Genomic DNA, 20361 nt, shown 5'->3' with positions numbered 1-20361 from the left:
TTGCTTGTGGCTAAGTGACATCAGGAGGACAGAGGATTAAAACTCTAGGGCTAGCAGATATTATAACTTTGGAAAGTTGCAAAATTAGTGCATTGTTGTTTGCATAAAATCTTTGAATTGGAAGAGAGATTATCAGAGTGGATTTTTTTTTTTACAGAATCCCTAATAAATGGTTATCCTATCCTTACTTAAAAATTCCTCATGATGAGAAATTCATCATGTATTCGGGCTTATTATGTAACTCATTGCTTAATTGTCCCATTTTGAGATTGTTATAGTTAAAAACTTCTTATGCAGAAACTAAGCCTCCACCACAATATAGTATTTTCACTTTTGTTGTTGTTTGCTTGAATTTTGTTTTCTTTCTCATTTTTCTCTTTTTGATGTGATATTTCTTATGCAGCACCATAATTGTGGAAAAATATATTAAAAAATTGCACATGTTTAATTTATATTAAATTACTAGCCTTCTGGGGGGAGTGGAGAGAAGGGAGAGAAAAATTTAGAACACAACATTTTGCAAGGGTGAATGTTGAAAATTATCTATGCATATGTTTTGAAAGTAAAAAAACTTTAATTAAAAAAAAAAAAAACCTCCCTCAATGTACTGGTACCACTGTTATTCCTAGTTTTACCTTCAAAATAAATTTGAAACAAATCCATTTCCTCTTAACATAACAAGCATTTAAATATTCGAAAACAATTTTAGTGCTCTTCCTAAGCATTATCTTTTCAGTCTTATCATTTCCAGTTTTTTTCAGTTGTTGATACTATGATAAGATGGCAAGTACATTCATCTTAGTATTGATAAATTGGGTGATCTATAGTATCCCAGCCAGTGCATTGAATGTACTGATTCTGAGAATTTGGGATGTTTAAATTCTGTTCCTTTCATTTTCTTGCACAAGAAAAAATATGTCATCTCTGAGTTGACTGGATGAAAGTCCCACAATTCTCTTTAGTTAGTTATTTTTCTCTTCCCTATATGAAAATAGGTTAATTTTTTTTTTCCCTGCCACTGCTTAGACATTAAATATCTAGAGAGTCTTATAGCACGCATCTCCTTTAGTGAATTTTAACAGCATTTGTAAGCTGGAATATCTTTTCATGCATAGCAGTTATATCCATAAGGTTTATAAATTAGAGAAACCTCCTGAAAATATCCTCTAATTTGAAAAACAGGCATTTTGTTGGGTTTACCATTAAATTAAATGCACAAATCATAAGTTAACTTGAATATGTCTTTATGTAATAACCAGGAATTATAAGGTACTCTTAACCAGACCGATATTTAGGATTGAAGTAAGGATAAAGTATGGAAGTAAGATGTGCCTGAATAATGCTGATCACCTGATGGATTTCCTTTATAAATCACTGTCTGTGTTGCTAGTCTGATCATTTTTTGTTCTTGTTTTCAAAGATTATATACCATAAGATTCTGTGAGATAATTCTCCTCCTCTGTTACAGATAGAGCAAGTTAGCCAGTTGGCAGTATTTGTAGAAGCCATGCTAGACTATCACAGACAGTCTGTTGAAATTTTGCTGGAGTTACACAGGAAATTACAGCACCGGTAAGAGTGAGCCATTAGTTAAAAATTTAAAGTTTCAGATGTGCAACTTTTTCTTTTTTGGTGTTTTGTTATTGTGGGAAATATATATTTTCATATGTGGGGATCCCCTCCCACCAAAGCAGATAATGACTTCCCCAGTTCTCTTCCTCCAGCTTGCTTATTGTCTATGCTTTACTATAAACCTTTCTGGGAGGATCTGTTCCCTGTACCAGAGCCCTTCCACTTGCTCCTTCTCTGTCCTGAGGAGCATACCAGTTATGTCCTTCTTTGTCTCTCACCTTCCTGATTATAGAGTCACCTCACTGATGTCATTTATTCTTCTTGAACATGTTCTCTATGGTAGTAGGCTAGTTAACCCACTATTCATCTTTTCATTGCCTTTTGATTTGTTTGTAATATTTATTCTTTCTTAAATATTCTACTGTGTTCTATGAGTTCTAAACATGTGGTCATTACCAAGATATGATAATTATGATTATGCTCAATGATAGCAATCAATCAATAAATATTTATTAAGCATTTATATATTAGGAACCAGAGATAAACATAAAAATGAAACAACCCTTACTAACAAAGGGTTCATGTTCTAATGAATTCTTACCTGAAATATAGTCGAATATGTACTTTCATATCTATCATCTCATTTAATATTCTCATACTGTTTCTGAATTTTATTTAGTTAGCTCTCTTGGTTGAATGGACTGAGAAATGTATCTGGAGCTATCAGGAAAGGGAACTTAAGTATCCACCTTAGCCTCTTTTTTTCTTTTCCTTTTACAATGAAAGATGTTTCATTATCTTAAGTGTTTGATAAAAAAAAAAAAAAAAAAAAAAGATTGCTTACTCTCTCTGCTCTGGATTTGAAGTATTTTGATTCTGTTCTTAACATGGTTGCTAATTTGCGAAATGACCTTAAGCAAGTCATCTAACTTCTTGAAGATTTCGTTGCTAAATGTAAAGAATATGGAATACCTTCTCTTTCCTTCTCTGGAGCATGGTAAGAAGACTGAGATAAGATAAAGTAGAAAGATATGTCTGATTTTACCAGTACATTAATAATAAATGTTTATGAAGATAATTCTAGGCCCTTTCCAGACTCTGAAGTTCCACCAGAATTATCCCTCCAAAATTAAATTATTAGTTTTCTGTAGCATTAAATATATTTTCATTCTTTGAAAATTTGTGATCCATGTGCAGTGATTCTCAATTCTTTGTACTGATTCTCAATTAAATCAGATCTTAATTAACTTCAGCTCTTTATTGTTGGATTGTGTTGGCTAAGAGGAATCTACTGATAAATTGGTCAATAAGAATTTATTAAATAATATTTTCTAAAATCCTTCATTCATAGACACAGTGTGTATATTATAAACATATGCATACACATACAAAAATGGTTGTGTGTGTTTATATACATACATGCATACAGTTTAAAGACGATTTTTTGGAAGGAACTCTTCAAAAGATTATTAAGAATAAACTTGTGGGAATTTTCACTTAAAACTCAACACAGTAAAAATATTGATATTTTTAATTGTTGACTAATTTTGAAGGTACATTCTTTGAGAGACATACAGTTCCTGTTAACTTTTAGTAGTTCTGCCTATTTAGGAGACAATCATTCTTAAAGACCAGTGTGACATAAATGAATTCATATAAACAGTAGAAAGAGCAAGCTTCAGAATTTAATTTATGTGAGCCCAGTTATCATTGGGCATTATGAGATAGCATTTTGGGGGTTTTTCAGAATTTGCTCAATTTTTCCTGCTTCCAAATTAAATCTATGATTACTGTCTGAATAGAATTAATATTCTTAAGGTCTTAAATTTTCAATGATTATATATTTTGTCTATCTTAAAAATATGTTTTACAGAATACGCATATCATCTATTTTCTCTAATTATACTTACAATCCAAGTACTCCAATTAGTACTTCTGGCAGTCATGAAAAATTCTTCCATTCTTCAGGAAAAAAAGGTAAGAATGTAATTAGACTTATCATTTGATTAAATCCAGAGAATAAATTGTATTAAGCAAAGTTTGCTTTATCCTTTTAGTTTTAATAAGATGGCTAAATCTTTCCCATGTCAAAGGAAAATATTTACAAATTTCTTCATATTAATGTTGCTAGTTTGAATGTTGTTATATATTTATTAGCGGTTGTTATATATTATACTGTATTTTTATTCTATATACCCTATATGTACTACATATTATATACATGTACAAACACACATATATGTACATCATTATATACTTTAACAAACAATTGAAGTATTAATTTAACTTTCAGTGCTTTTCTAGCCTTTGATGCCTTTTTTCTGCAAGGCAATTGGGGTTAAGGGATTTGCCCAGAGTCACACAACTAGTACATTTTAAGTGTTTGAGGCTGGATTTGAACTCAGATCCTCCTTATTTCAGGGCCAGTGATCAGATCCACTGCTCCATCTCGCTGCTCCTAGCCTTTAGCTTTTAAAATTAGGCATATAAAAAAGGGTATTGTTTAAATTTGACCCTAAACTATGATAGTAGCTTAATTTCTGAGTGCTCGGAAGACAGAAGATTTCAAAACCTAGGAAAAGTTAATCCTGTGATTCACTTTTCTTCCAAGGTTCAGTCTTATCTCTGTAGAAAGCAAAGGGGGTAGGGATGTTGTTAACTCATTATAGCAGTTATCTTAAAATAGATTATGTTGTAGAACAGTGAATTATCTGAATTCTTTATCTTGGCCCATTTTAGCCTTTTCATTCTCAGGGCCAGGGCTACCAGTATTTCAGAGGACAGATAATGTAGGGAAAAGATGGAGATGCCAGGGAAAAGAGAACTAGAAGAAGGAAGAAAAAGATTTTGAAAATGTTATAGAGGTTAAGAAATAAGGTCTTCTGTATTGCATTCGTAATCTTTGCTACTAATGAGACAGACTGGTGGGTTTCTTGAATTGAAGAGTTCTGAGCTGCAGTGGGCCAAGCCAGTTGGGTTTCTACACAAAGTCAAACACCATTTTGGTGTGAGCTTCCAGGAGTAGAAGATCTGAAATGGAGTAGGTCCAAGAATCCATGTCAGTCTATCCTTGGTAAGATCTGGAGACATAGGGAGTCTTCTTCTCCTTACTCTCTCTACCCCCACCAAAAATAAAAAAAGAAGACAAAAAAGACATTTAAATAATAAAGACACTCTGGATCAGTAAAAAATCTCTACACAAAAATGGTTAGGAAATAATGCTCTATAATTGTGGACTTAATGTCAAGTTAGGAGACAATTTAGGAATATATACCATCTCACCTGTAAATTTGGCCAGGACATAAAGTCCTTTGAGCTTCATTGTAAGTACAACATGCATGCAAGCATATGCACACAAGATGGTGCACACGGAATGAAGTGGAACTTGGTGTCCCATCATTTAACTGATTTTTCATATTCATCTCAAAAAAAAAAAAAAAAAAAGTTGTTTTCCAGGAAACTGCTAAAGGAAGTTTAGTCTAATGTGTTATAACTTATGTATATCAAGGGGCCTTCCTCAGGTAGTTGGAAATAAGATTTTTTTCATAGAACATTAGATTGCTGAGTTGAGGGGAAGCTCTGTTCTGCTTTACAGTCCCAGGAAGAAAAAAAATTATACTGGAAGTGGGCTGTCAAATACTTCTTCATGGAAACCACAATTGACATTGTTTTTATTACCTAAATTCACTGAGTAAAGGATTATTTTTCAGAAGGGCATGGGGCCAACCACAAGAATCATCTGCTATCTTCTTTTATGTACCTTAGTTTGTCCTATGGCTTTAATACACTGCCTCCTGAATTGTCCTTGGCACTGGCAACCATTTAAAACCCAGCACATTTCACATCCATCTCTATTGGTCATGGTTGGAATGTGTGAGGTTGAAGGGGGCCTGTACTGTTTGTTTCTTAGGAACAGTTTCAGATGAAAATGACATTTTATAGTCCGCTTTAATGGGAAATTACTTTCCATTAGCATTCTGAATGATTTCCACAGAATGTTTATAAAGCAAAGAAAAAATGTCAAGCATTTCACTAACAATTCAAAGTGAAGCTGATGGGACCCTGCCAGAAATGGACTCCAAGAACATTTTCCTCATCATTTCTTCTTTCTAAGGAAGGAAAAGAATGTGGTCAATTAGGCAGTTTGAATCCATCATTATAGTGAGATGGGACCATTGATAATATGAGTAAGCAGGTCTGAAATGAAGCCTCTATGTTGGTTAGATTATGAAAATGAACAGAGCATGACAAAAAGATGGAGAAATCACATCTTGTAATGATGGATTGCAGGCAAAAGACCAGGTTAAGGCTTGGCTAGGAAAAATAACCTACTGTCCAAGCTCTGAGAGCGTACAGTCATGTTTGCCTCATCAGCATTCAGGAGTATTTCTGTGCCAAACTTGAAGAGAAAAGGGGGAGGGAATGCTATTAAGGTGTAATAGCTCTCTTTGCCCTTGCCTGAAAGAGCCCAGAAGCTCTGTGTTGACTTGTCTTTCTACCTAGAACTTTAGAAAAAAAAAATAACTTAGCAACTTGTGGAATATACTTTCCTTATTCCATAAATATGTGGGTCTTTCCAGCTCTTCAGTATTAACTTCCCATATTATAAATTTAGAAATTAGTCTTTATGATGTAATGGAAAGAATATCAATCAAGTTAGAAAACATGGGTTCAAAGGCTGAGCCCACTGATCAGTGGTGAAATCTTGAGTAAGTCACTTTATTTATCTGAGCCTCAGTTTCAGTATCTTTTTAACCTGTCTTTACAGGTTAAAGGTTAAGGTTGTTTTGAAATGATGTGTAGGAAAGTGCTTTGAAAACTGTTAAACCCTTTACAAAGTATTATTGAATATAAGATTAATCATGGTTTTTTGGTTAACCCATTCTCAAAGTTTTGAATGGTTGTCAGCATATATCTTAACTGTGTCTTAACAGATAAAACTAACTAGTTTGGCTAACTAGTATGACTAGTAAACATTTTATAGAAGAGTTAGATATTGTAATGTTCTGAATGGTTTTTGGCTCTTAATTTTTCTGTCATTTTCTTGGGCTCTTAAGTGTGGTGAAGTGAAAGAAACATAGAACTTGGAATCCCAAGGCATGAGTTCAAATCCTGGCTCTACTATTTATTGCATTTCTGAACTCAGTGTTTTCATCTCTAAATGAGGGAATTGGACTAGATGTGTCCTCTAAATTCTCAGAAGATTTATATGGTAGAAAAAGAACCAATAATATACAGTGAAGGTTTAGAGGCACTATAAAGAAAATCATAATTAGGTTGCAAAATAATTATAGAATAAAAGAGATTTGTAAAAGAATAAGTTGCTATAAACTGTTTAAAGAATATTTCAGCTGTAAAAAGTATTTGCCATACATATACATGGCAGTTTTGTGATCTGTCTGAATGAGATGGGGAACTCTTGTGTTCTAGTCTTCTCCTTGCCACTACTTAGCTGTGTGGCCTCTCTGCCTCAGTGCTGCCTCTTAAGTCATCAGCTGACCTGGATGATATCTGAGATAATTTTCTTTTTTTCTTTCTTTTTTTTTTTTTTTTTTAAAGTTCCCCCTCCCCCACCCTGAGGCTGGGGTTAAGTGACTTGCCCAGGGTCACACAACTAGGAAGTGTTAAGTGTCTGAGACCAGATTTGAACTCGGGTCCTCCTGAATTCAAGGCTGGTGCTCTATCCACTGTGCCACCTAGCTGCCCCTGAGATAATTTTCAACTCTAAAACCAAATGATTATGTATCTGTCACAATCATATTCTTTGCAGTATTCCTAATTGGTTTTTGTTTCTTAATTTCTCTGCCATTCCCTCCTTCATTTTAAAAAAGTGGAATTGCTCAATATTGAGCCATCTAAATGAACTAATTTCTAAAATGTGTACTTCATAACATATATATTTATATACAAACTATAAATATGTATTCATAAAATATATGTTTTTGTATGTTTTTATTAGGTTGCTTTATGTGAGAAAAGAGAATTTCTTGAAATGTAGTATTCCTAGTAGCACAGTACTGAGCACAAGTGCAGCTCAGTAAATAATTGGTGATATTTAAGATTTCTTATAGACTAGCCTAGACAAGTCCCCACTTTGTGCAGCAGGGCATTGCCAAAGAGCAATGGCTGAAGTTAGGGTCAAAGGGCCTAGCTTTCATTCTCTGTAGTTAAGATCTCAGTTAATCCTTCGTTTTGTCCTCTGAGTTCCCTTCCAGCTCTCTATCTATGATCCCATGATGGGATGGTCTCAGAGATCTCTTCTAGCTCTAGAGCTATTTTTTTTTTTTTAAATTCATTTTTCCAAATTATCCCTCCCTCCCTCCACTCCCTCCCCCCGATGACAGGTAATCCCATACATTTTACATGTGTTACAGTACAACCTAGATATAACATATGTGTGTAAATCCAATTTTCTTGTTGCACATTAAGTATTAGATTCTGAAGGTATAAGTAACCTGGGTAGATAGACAGTAGTGCTAACAGTTTACATTCACTTCCCAGTGTTCCTTCTCTGGGTGTAGTTATTTCCGTCCATCATTGATCAGCTGGAAGTGAGTTGGATCTTCTTTATGTTGAAGATTTCCACTTCCATCAGAATACATCTAGAGCTATTATTTTAAAATTAACTTGTATTTGTTGTATTCATTAATTAGGGACTAGTACATGTCCCCTTACACTTTATCACTTTTAGACTTGGGGTTTATCCCCTGCCTGTTCTGAGGTAGTCTTACCTGTGTGAAGACCAAGAACTCAAGATGATGCCAGTCAGATGTTTTCTCTGTCTGGCCCTTTGTGGTGCTCTCACTGTGCTCCCTGTGAAACCTGGGAACTTATCCTGTGCCTGAATTCAGAACCTGACTCATCATAGGCCCCCATAGCATCCATTCTGATACTCAAACCTGATCACCAGGCTCTTCCCAATGCACCCAAGGCACACTCTCATTGCCACATCCATACACACTGGCATGTGCCATTCCAGGGCTTATAGGCCAGTGATTTCCTATGTCACACTTTCATCCTCAGCACTAATCTCTCACCATTCACATTGACAAGAGGTACAATTTCATATTGATCCCATTGGGATGAGCTTCTATGATTTGTGCTAGTCATCTCCTGTGTTCTGTCCTTGGTGAGAGCACACTGACACACTCACATTTCACAGACACACTAACAACATACTTGCCATTGTCCCTATCATACAGTTTCATCATTAGCTTATTCATAGTGACTATGACACAAAGACTAAGGCTTCAAACTGCTTCTCCTGTAGTATGGGAAGAACATCTTTGTCAGGAGTTTCTCTTCTTGAGTTGGGCATCATTCTTTCTACCTATTTTGGCTCCTTTTAGAAGGATTTACTTGTTAGTAGCTGGTCCAAGACTAAGCTTGTTATAGAATCTTCACATCTGCTCTCTTCTTAGACTGATATGGCAGCAGGACAGTAGGTATAGTAACAGAGGAGGCTAGCAAAGTGGGAGGAGAACTGCCGCATGCAAGTCTCTGTGGGTAAGAATTCAAGACCTGGGAGATCAGTTTGGGCCAAAAAAGAGAAGGGTAGGTCTAGGCAGTGAGTTAGTAAGAGTGACATGAGTGAGTAAGGAGGAAATGGCATTTGTTCTCTCTCCTGTTTCATATAACTTCCTGGTTATGGGTTATACCATATGAATTGACTAGCAGAAGAATCTTAGGTTTGTAGGGAAATCTTGCCCCAGACTGAGATAATAACAAAGATGGCAGGCAGTATTGGGTCATATCTGCTTGCATTTTTTAATTTCCTCTGACTCAGTAAAGTGGTATTTATGTTTTTAATGACCATTTTTTATTTCCACACAACTCGGGCAGGTGCTTCGGTTCACATGGATCGTCCATGCTGTCGTGCTCTCTATGACTTTGTTCCTGAAAATGAAGGAGAACTTGGATTTAAAGAAGGGGACATCATTACATTAACCAATCAAATAGATGAAAACTGGTATGAAGGAATATTTGAAGGACAAACTGGATTCTTCCCCATTAATTATGTCTCTGTGCTAGTGCCTTTGCCTCATTAGATTTGTCACTCCAGCTGTGGACCTCAGTTTGTGACTGAAATGAATTCACCCAAGTGTTCTCTCATTGTGGCATTCTGTGAAAGCCCTGATATATTTGACTGACTAAATGACTTTTGTATGTGTGTTCTCTTTTTAATGAGTTTTGTATTTCATTTGTATAAATATTTTACCTTTTTGGCCACTTGGAAGTGCAGTTTTCATTTTTTGCTTTGTCTCTTCAAGGTCACTGATTAAATGTGTATGATCTTGTTGTTTAAAAAAATTATATTCATTTGCAGAAACTCTTGACTGGTTTTTGTTGTCTATTAGATGCAGTGACTTTTAAAAACATATAAAGCTAAAAAAAAAATACCGGTGCCTCCATGTTAATTGAGGTCACTGAGTTTTTCAGTCATCATAATGTAACTTATCTGTTAACAACCTAATAAATATTGCTCATTCTATGTAGTCAAAAGTCAGTTTGGTGTCCTCAGTTCTTAAGATGCTTTTGTGTAGAATACAATCTTTAGGTGGTAGCCAGAATATTCTAGCTTACTGAGGTTGATCCAGCTTAATAAACATTAGAGATAATAATGCCTTTTCTTCATTAGGCTCTTAAGTGATTTTCCTTTGCAGATCAAAGTGGTTTTGGGAATGCTTGCGGATTTTTTTTTTTAAATCACACTTTACCTACTTCATCCAGCTATTATAACCTTTTCTTTATAGTTCACAGACAGTAAGTGGAAAAAGACTTCCAACATGAATCCTGAACCGGTTTAGTGAATAGGCTTGTGTGAGAAGTGCTGGAGTGAATCAAGTAATTAAGCACTGATGTAGTTTATCAGAGAAAGCTTCATTAGGGAAGGGGACTCTTAAATATGGATTTGATTGAAAGGCAAGGATATAACATAGGGAGACAACCTCAATGTCAGAAAGATTAGAGTAAATAAAAGGTAGGGAAGGGTACAAAAAGATTTGTTTTATGAAAATAGAGAATCCAGATTTTGTTTTAAGGGGGAGAAAAGAGTTTTAGAGACAATGGAGCTGAAGAAGGGACCTAATTCATAGAGGTCCAGATATTCAATCCAGTGAGTACTTATGATGCAGGAAGCTATTAGCAATCCCTTTAGGTTTCTATTGGGGAAAAACAATATTTCTGATAGAGGTTCTTCCCTGAAATCCTTGAATAAATTTCAGACAATCCAGGACTTTTTTTGATTAATATTTTGATTGTATTTCAGTGATTATTTCTTTTGTAATCTAATATATTTTATGCATTAAAAATTATTCTGAAGAATTCATAGGGTTCACCAGATTGTCAAAGGGGTCAATGAAACAACAATAAAAAATGGTTAAGAACACCTGGTTAGCTGATGATTCAATCTATGGGTCAGATAACTTTGGAAGTATTCAGAGACTGTAGCAATGTAATAGAGCACTATACCTGGAATTAGAAAACCTAAATTTGAGGCTTGGCTTTGCTCCTCCTTACATCTGATCACAGGCAAGTCACTGTCCCTGCTGTACTATTATTTGAGAAATCTAACATCTTTGTGATCCCTTATGACCTCTCTGTTCTATGAATCTGAGTGTATACCTGCATTGCCTATTTAACAAGATTGTTAATGGAAATGAAAAAAGCATAAAAGACAATTACAGATAGAGGTAAACCACAGAGTCAGGAGGATGTGAGAGACTGATGCAGTGATAATTTAATTTATTTTCATAGACAGATGAAGTATGCTTGTACTTTCTCATTTTTGAGAGGGGAAAATATGGTCAAGAGAAAAGCCTAATGGAGAAAAAAAGAATTAGTCTTCTTGGAATGCATCAGACACTTGTTTAGAATTTTATACCTGTTATAATACATGCTATCTATCTTGGTTAGTGTGCTTGCTACCTGTCTGTTTCCTGTGCCAATTAGTTGCTAGCTAACAATCCAAAAATATGGGAGAAGAAATGCCATTTTTTTTCCTTCCAGTGCAGCTTTTGGTTCTTGCACTGCCAGCTGTCGACTTCTTCCCACACCTAGACATTTCCACATTTGCGGGTGGTGTAAGACAGATGGCTACAAGTGTACGTAATGGAAGTCCTAGCAGTAATGCTATGGAATAACAAGGAAATGGACTGCCTTCAACTTCACACTTACAAAAATGCCTTAATTTCTTTGAAATAAGATGCCCCAAATCAAGTTCACACTTAAGATACTTGAATCATGAAGGTTTATGTGAATCATCTCATACCAGCCTGCATCTTTTGGAAGCACAGCAAGACTATAGGCAATCTTCCCATGTTTGAATTTTTAACTTTTCTTCTTGACCTAGTTATATATGCTCTATTGCAAGAAGGAAAAAAATTATAATAAAAGACATGGTTGTTGTAAAAGACGTGTTGTCAACCCAGACAAAATGAGCCCAAATAATGAAATATTTTCAGATACATCTTTAATCTAGAAGAGTATTTGCATCTGCACTCATTTTGCAACTTTCAGCATCAACACACATCTACACAGAGAAATCATATAAACATTCTGCTCCATGTGGTTGTAGGAACATTGGGCCCAAAAATGGTTAAAGAAAGAATTTGTTCCTTGGTAAATGTAGGTGAATTTTCACTAGATGAAAATGAAATTTTTCTTCTAGTATCTTTAAATTGGAGACCTCAAAACAAAGCTTTTCATTTTTAATATAGTATAATGAAAATACTATACCAGGGGAATGTGGCTCAGATTCTAGTCTAGTTTTGTCATCACTCTAAGCAAGTCAGTGGAGCTCTTTAGGTCTCTTATTCACAATCTATAAAATAAATGTATAAGACTAGTTGACATGAGGTCCATGAAATTTTTAAAAATATCTTTTGAAATGTGTATTTCAATATAATTGCTTTTTTTTGTAATCATCTGCACTTTTTCTACGCTTTACCAGATTGCAAAAGGGGCCCATGACCCCAAAGTGGTTAAGAATCTCTGAACTAAATGGTCTCTATAGTTTCACGCTAAAATCTGTATTATCACCATGAACATTATAAACATTGAATGATTACTACTAATAGTTTTGGCATAGTTTCTTCATGCCAACCTAGTTTGTTATTCCTGGATTTGTTGCTTATGTAACTTATGCTATTTAACATTTTTATAAATAATATGAAAGTGAGATTGAACAGTCCAATATCAACTTTTCCAGATGAATGGCTAAGGTCTCTTGGGTAGTAAAATGTGAAGTTGATGAGGATATACTGCAGGATGATCTCACTGGATAATGTGAGTAGGCAAAGAGTAGATGAACTTCAGTGTGGATAAATGTAGTATGGTGTGGAGGATTTGGAATTAGATCTGAATCTAAATCCTGCTTCTGATACTATCTTACATGCACAATATGAGAGTTGAAAGAGACCTGAGTGCTCATTTAGTCCATCTTATACCCAGAAGGAATTTCCACTATGGCATACCCAAGCCTCTGCCAGAAGACCTCTAAGAAGAGATAACCCATTATCCCTTGTAATCATGGGTAGGTCACCAAGTATGAGCCACAGCTCCTTCATTTAAGCAGGAGTTGGACTAGGTGATCTCTGAAGAGGACCCTTTGCCTGTCAAAATCTTATGATACTGTGAGTATGAGGTAAAGCATTTTTGGGGAAAATAAACCCCACTTGTAAGATGATGGGCTCTGGATGATCATAGGAACTAAAGAATGTAAGAATTACTTTAGGCTTCTCTAAGGACCTCAAATGGACTAATATGCAACTTGCCAAAAAAAAAAAAAAAAAATCAGATTCTGGACAACATCATAGAAGACAGTGAAAAGACAAGAAAAAAATTTAAGTCCAAAGGACTGTAATTTCATGGCTATGCCCACCCCCAAAACTAATCATATTCCCCTCTCAACCTCACCTATTGTCTCTGTCCCCTTCCTTTCGATATATTTTATGCATTTAAAACATTTGTCTTAAAAGGGGAAGATAGGTTTTATCAGACTGCCAAAGAGCCCTTTCATTTTCCATAATCTGCAAAAAGGTTAAGAACCCAAGACTAGCAGATGCTCTTTCAAAATGTCATGGCTGAAAAATATATCACTCTCTGGACAATATAATAGTTTGTGTGGGACTTTTTGGTTTGTTTTTATTTTTTATTTTTTAACTTGGGCTAGTGTTGAAATGATAGATATACAGACCCTCATCAGAGCTGTACTTGGAGTTCTCAGCTCACATCTAGCTAGCATGGCCTTGAAGGCTATGCTACTACCACTCCATTTTGCCTCAGTGTAGAATTGAGGAGGATGAAGGTTTGAGGGAGTGGGGAGCATCCCAAGTAGAAAAAACATCACTCCTTTGAATAGTTTAATTGCTGCAATATATTCAAAAGGAAAGACAAAATACTACCCAACTGATCTCTTAGATACTAAAAAGTCACAGATAAGGCCTTGGATCATTGGGGGAATAATATGTTTTTAAAATTAATGCAATCTCCATCTCTCCCTGAATAATTGGAAATGCTTTCACAAGTTTCACGTACACTTACTTATACATATCTTCCCCTGTAGAAGGTAAATTTCTGGAAAGCAAGCATTATTTCCTTTTTGTCTCTGTACCCCCAACTCTTAGAATAGGGCTTGGAACATAATAAATTCAGAATAAATGCTGAGGATTGATTGGAACAAAGTTTCAGACATCCTAAATTTTCTTCTAAAAGGAAGTCTCATTGCATCCTGTAAAATCTCTGCTTGCCTGTGCTGGCTTCTTTTTGATAAAATATTCAGTGAAAAAATACTACTCTCTTGGTCTTAAAATAGCAAAGTTGCTTTTTAAAATAGCAAAGCCAAATACAGGAACTTAGACTAACTAGAAATGAAAACTTTTTGCAAAAATAAGTGTTGGTTAATTAAATTTTCTTGTTATTTAATAAGGGCTTACTTTAAGAAAAATTTTACCTTTTAAAACTTTCCTTGTTTTGAGACTGTACATCTTAATAAATTCCAGGGGATTACAAAGACTCTGCAAAACACTTTAGCCCATAAAAAACAGCCAAGTAAAGGAAAATTACACCCAACTAGAATATGTAAGAACAGTAATATTTTAAATTCCAGAATTTTATTCCAGAGGTAATATTTAACAAATATTTGTATTCTCAGTCAGGCATTCCATGATTTTGAAGTCTAAAGAAGTTTATTTTTATATACTGTTATATACTGGTAGAGAACCACTGACCCATGATCTGGATTGGCAATCAGCTTAATTTTATCTCATTTGTGGAAAATTTTCTAAAATTAGTTATTTGTTGGTTTTCCCTGTTCCTCACTTTTTGATATCAACAAGGATAGTCATGTAGTCTTATCTATGTAATAATCAGTCCACTAGTATTTATTAAGTGCTTGTGGGTCTTTGATAACTGTAAGCTCCCTGCCTCTCTATTGGCTTATTTGCATTATGGTCCCTTGTTCATTTTTGGCTGCCTACTGAATCTGGCCTGGACTCTACTTTGAGCCTTGCCATGGGTCCCCAGATCCTGATTTTCTTAATATGTTTGTTACCCATTGTTCTGTATAGTCTCAGCTTCTTAGCCTCTCCATCTTCCTCCATCTGTTTGGTATTTTCTCCCTTTTTCCTTGTGTCCAGAGCGTAAAATCTTTGTGTGAAAGGAAGGCAGCATGGTTTGACAGGAGTATAAGGAATCAGGAGCCCAGAGAACAAACTTTTAAATCCAGCTCTGCAAAAACACAGCTTTACATAGCATCACAGATTTAGAACTGGGACATTAGAGGCCATGTGGTCCAACCCCCTCATTTTAGGGGAATTCAGGATCAGAGAATGATTTGGTCAAAGCTGTGAAGGCAGCTAGTGGCAAAGCTGGGCCTTTACCCAGGTTGTCTGACTTCATTTCCTTCTTGTCTGAACTACACAATCTCTATATCATTTGCCAATTCATTGTTTATAAAATAATCTTTGGGACCTTGTCCAAGAATTTTAACTCTATATCCATTGGGTCCTTGTTCATATGGTTATTAATTTTCTTAGAAAATGATGATCTATTAACTAAGCAACATTTCCCCTTTGAGAGACGATTTGGCATCCTAAAATGGTAAATCACTGGCCCTGTAGTTAAGACAAAAGTTTGAGTTTCACCTCTGAGTCACCTGTGTCAAAGCCACCAAATCCTACTGAACTTCATTTTCTACAACAGTAAAATTTCAAAAAATCAGTACCTCAAAAGTTGCTATAAGTTTACATGAGACAATATATATGTAGAGGACTTTGTAAAAGCAAAATAATATAAAAGTGTCAATTATCATCATCATCATTATTGCTCTAGTTTATGATATTGGAAGTTATCTTTTCCTTGATTTGAAAAGGACAACAAATTTTTGATGAGATTTATTAGAACTGGAAGCTACTAGAGATCATGATGATGGTGTTCAAAGTGAAAAGAATTGGAAAAAATACCAAGAATATTGATCTAGGTTAAATGGTTAATGTAAACGCTCAGATGGAAACATTAGAATTGTTTTTTCTTAGGCTGCTGTGTACCACACCTAATTTTTAAAAAAATAAAAGTAACTTCCATGAAAACAATTCAGATGTGTCCTTTTTAATGGAACAAATATATCTTCTATCATAAGCATTATTTATGATATGTGTGGTATTATGGAATGGTTTCTATTCATAATTACCTACAAATTTGGGTCTTAGAATTCAAACTGGAAAACATTTTGCCCATAGCACATTTAAATATGTATGTATCATGTACTTGAGGCAGTACAGTCTAGTTGATAAAGCCCTTGGAGTCAAGTAGACTTTCATTCAAGACCTGCCTATGAAACATAATCTGGGACAGTGAGCAAGTCACCTAGAGTCATACTGTCTCTGAGCAGCTCCTTTAATTGATGGACCAGTTTTGAATTTTCATGCATGGAGGAAGTATCAATACTTATGAAATCACAGGTGTATACAGGTCTGTGTTCTCAGATTTGGAAAGTTTATTTTTCAGTCCAAACCTATGTCCTCATTTGGAAATAAGAGAAATTGTCAGGACAAGTGCCCTTTTCATATTGTAAAGAATATATCTTTAATATTGTCAGAATCTATATGTATCACTCTTGAGAATGAGACTTTCCCCCCCCCCCCCCTCCTTACCATTCTGTGAGGATTTGTGAAAAAACATATAGTGAGGATTCCCCACAACCGGCTTGGAAGTTTCTGATAATGCTTTCAGACTGTTCCATCCCCTCTTCTGAGAAATACTGCCTGGGAGTGAAAAAAGCTTACTAAAGTGTGAATTCAGGTTCCTGGAAGTAAGCAAGCTAATGGGTCATGTGCAGTATGTCTCGCTTTGTAAATAAGGAATAAAAATGCTTTATTGGCCATAAGCTATTTCAAGTGCCAGAGCTGAGTGTTTTACAAATGGTAATGCATAGAAATGTTTTTATTGAATTAAAATTTGAAAACACTTTTCAAGTATTCCTTTGTGGTGCTTCCAACCCAAATATTGCAACATTGAGGGCATAAGAAACAAGTAGGAAGACAGACTAAACAGACTGCTTCGTTTTATGGGCCAAAGTGAATGACATGCAAAAGAGGAACGAGGTAAAATTTATTTTAAACCTTGTTTTTGAACTGAAGGCCCGTGTAAGACAGTGCGATGTTTATCCCAACACGATCCCTTCTGTATATAGTATCTTTTCACTTCTACTGCTACGAATTATGTAACACAACAGTCAAACCCTAGTCCGCCAGAAACCCTTAGGGAAATGAGTCACTTGGGAAGGCTCAGTTTTCCAGATAGTTGAAGGCTTTTCTCAAACTAATTTTTTTTTTCTTTTTATTGGGCCTCAAGAAAAAATCAGGGTGCTTTAGTTGGATCTTTTTTGTTGTAATTTCTAATCTGTACTCCATCATTCCCTGTCTTCCATTTGTTTATTAATTTAACAATCAGATTGCTCTTATATGAGTTTGTAGGCTTGATTTCTACAAAAATCTTTTCCTTTTGGAACCATGTTTTTAATCATGAATAAAGTCCTTTCAAACACCTTTAATTTTTTTTTTTTTTAAGTTGGAGAGGAGGGAGGTGGGTAGGTGAAGAAACAGATTTTACTTGGGGTTATAATTTTATTTTCAAAGAAGTTATTTCAACCTCACAAGTAGTTCACTTTATTTTACATTCTCTAGGAGTGTGCTAGGTATAAATTTAATTGGGAAGGGAAGAGTAATGGCTAATAATGATAGCTCACATTTATATCTCATTAATGTTTGCATTATCTCATTTGATCCTAATAACAACCCTGGAGGCAGATGCTATTATTCTCATCATACTGATGAGGAAATAGGCTCTGGGAAGTTGTGACTTGTCCAAAGTCACTTAGCTAGTACAAAAAAGAGATAGGATTTCAAGAAACTCGGTCCTTAAGATTCCAATGTCAACAGGTTGGAGTCATTATGTAATGATAGTGTCTGGCTCATGTGTGAGAACATTCTCCTTCTTTGCTATTGCTTAATGTAAGCCTGACCCAAACCATCTCACTCATGGTTTCTAGAAGAGGAGTGCTGTGCAGCTGCTTCAGAAATAAGCAGGAAGTATGGTTAAATACTGCAGTGGTGGAGATCTTAACAATACCACACTGTCCTCTTCCTTCATTCCCTCCCTACACCAATTTTATATTTGTCATGCCCCATACATCTTGTGTTCTGCTCCATGTCTTTTTTATTTTTTCCTTTGCTCATGCTACTTATTACCTCTGCTTCTCTAGGTATAATTCGGCTTGGAGAGCAGTACGGTTCTCTAGTGTTTTTTTGTTTTTGTTTTTTTTTTAATAATTGGGTTTGGTCCACAGTAGGAGAATGTGAGTTGGAAGGAAAACAGTACTTGTCGATAGCATATATTAATAAATGCCTGTTAACTCATCCGGACCTGAAAGCAAGCAAAAACTCCAAAGTTAATAGAATGGAGTCTCATTTGTAATTTCATGGGTGTAAGCCCACAAACTCCCCTATCATTTCCTGTTCCACTTTGTCTTTTAGAGTGTAGTCTAGGTCAGAAGTTAAAGACTCGTGTAGGGATCACAAAGCCAAAATGTATAAGGGGCAGAACTTGAATCCAGGCCTTCTGGACTCTGAAAAGCCAGCTCTCTCTCCGCCAGCCACCTCACTTCTTAGTAATGTAAACACACAATTACACATGAAAAACCTTCACTACGTCTGGCAGAGAATCTCGGCCTAAGCATCCTTCCCTCACTTAACCGGTCCACGTCGCTAGCCCACTCCAGCCAAACTAGGAGTCCAGCGCTTCCTTAGTGCAAGCGCTCCCGTTAGGAGCACTTGTTCCACTAGAGGACGCTCAGTTCCTAGCTAATGGGGAGGCTGTGTGCCGTCGCGGAAGTGTGAGCCATTTGGAGAAGTTTCCAGCTCAGCATATTTCAGCAAGCCCTTCATCGGGTATGTTTAGTCCGTACTTTCAGTGTCCATGGCACACGTACAATAGCAGGGAGTTTTCCTGTCCTTGCCGCTTTCATGTACTAGGTGCGTGTCTCCTGAGCTTCCAAAAAGGAGGACGAGGCGAAGGTAAAAGTTATTTTAGCAGCTTGTGCCCATCACAGCCAGGAGCTGGAGAAAACGTTAGCCACTAGGGTTCTCCCTGTTTTAAATATTATACCACGGCATAGAGCTCTCAAGTTTTACAGGCACAGACAGATGTTTAAGGTAAAACTCTATTAAACCTCTGTGCAGTCCTTGAGTATGTTTTGATCTTTAGGTTTATTATTCCTTAGTCTACCTTGTCCTCAAGGCTGCAGAGCTCTCGTTTGTTTTGCAACATATTCCTCCTCCCCACCCTTCCCTTGCATGCTGCTTACGTTTTGTAACGCTGCAGCATTTCCACCATAATACGCCCGGGGCTGTTCTCTCTGCCTTTGGCACGACACCTGGCAGGAGGCATCGGGCAAGGAATGGCTTCCTGCAAACTCGGGCTGGGAGGATTCCGACCAAGTCTCCCAGCCTAAGGTACCTCATTCACTGAGCAATCACCTGCCCCCAAGGGAAGCGGGGCCCCTGGACCCTTTCACCCTAGCTCTCGGTGTGGTTGCCCCGGTAGTTCTGCTGCAAAGGATAGTGACTGTGTGTGATGGACGGAGAGATGCCTCGGTTATGGGAAGCCGTCTTGGAGGCTAAACTCCATTCTGGGGCAGTGGGCATCTGGGAGGTGGGGGGAGGTCTTCAGTGGGGGTGGGGATCGTGGTCCAGTGCACTTGCTCTGGTGCTACAGGTGGCGGCGCGCGCGCTCTCCCGAGTCTGGCTCCCGCAAGTGCTCCGCGCCGGGGCAGTCCCAGGAGTGGGGATAGGAGGGGAGGGCGGGGGGTTGGGGGGGTTGGGGGGGTTGGGTGGAATGGAGAGGTGGGGCAGCCTCGGCTCCAGCACCATTTAACATCTTGGCGGCTGCGACGCCGCGGGTTGGAGACCGACGTGCAGTAAGGTCATGCTTCTCTGGGCTCCGAAGGAGAAGGCATCAATCCCAGTGGTGGTGACGGGATCGCAACTGCTCTCCTCGCAGCCTCGAACGGAGTTGGAACGGCCTTTGGGTGGAAGCGACAGAGTACAGGTCATCGGTGCCAGGTGGGTACAGTGGAAGATGGAGAAAGTGGAGGGGGCGAGGGAGCCCCTTTGGGAGGGGACTGAAGTCTCCGGATTGCGATGGCACTAAGGTAGAGGCTAGAGCTAGTTGAGCCGAGGGTAGAAGGAGCCAAGCAGCCGAAATTCTCACCTCCGGTTAAAGGGACTGACT

At 36.9% G+C, this 20361-nt stretch overlaps 2 protein-coding genes across 11 annotated transcripts in view; both read left to right on the top strand.

Moving 5' to 3' along the window:
- The window catches only part of SH3GL3 (SH3 domain containing GRB2 like 3, endophilin A3), a 134434-nt gene extending 124360 nt beyond the window's left edge, over positions 1-10074 (top strand). For all 5 annotated transcript variants that reach the window (XM_074295272.1, XM_074295275.1, XM_074295273.1 and 2 more), the window contains 3 exons: positions 1469-1572; positions 3446-3549; positions 9415-10074. In XM_074295272.1, coding sequence (XP_074151373.1) covers positions 1469-1572; positions 3446-3549; positions 9415-9620 — 414 coding nt within the window. In that variant the 3' untranslated portion in view covers positions 9621-10074. The remainder of the gene's footprint in view (positions 1-1468; positions 1573-3445; positions 3550-9414) is intronic.
- An 8884-nt stretch (positions 10075-18958) lies between these two features.
- ADAMTSL3 (ADAMTS like 3) overlaps positions 18959-20361 on the top strand; it is a 553717-nt gene continuing 552314 nt past the window's right edge. For 4 of the 6 annotated variants that reach the window (XM_074295266.1, XM_074295265.1, XM_074295264.1 and 1 more), the window contains exon 1: positions 19933-20192. In XM_074295266.1, the coding sequence (XP_074151367.1) occupies positions 20056-20192 (137 nt within the window). In that variant the 5' untranslated portion in view covers positions 19933-20055. Of the gene's footprint in view, positions 19146-19483; positions 19584-19932; positions 20193-20361 lie in introns of those variants that run through there. The other 2 variants (XM_074295268.1, XM_074295270.1) reach the window with 2 other exon arrangements.

This window comes from Sminthopsis crassicaudata, chromosome 2 (assembly GCF_048593235.1).
Source record: "Sminthopsis crassicaudata isolate SCR6 chromosome 2, ASM4859323v1, whole genome shotgun sequence".
In the NCBI taxonomy this organism is placed as follows: domain Eukaryota; kingdom Metazoa; phylum Chordata; class Mammalia; order Dasyuromorphia; family Dasyuridae; genus Sminthopsis; species Sminthopsis crassicaudata.
The sequence above is the reverse complement of the archived record's forward strand: the minus strand, read 5'-3'. Positions and strand labels throughout refer to the sequence as shown.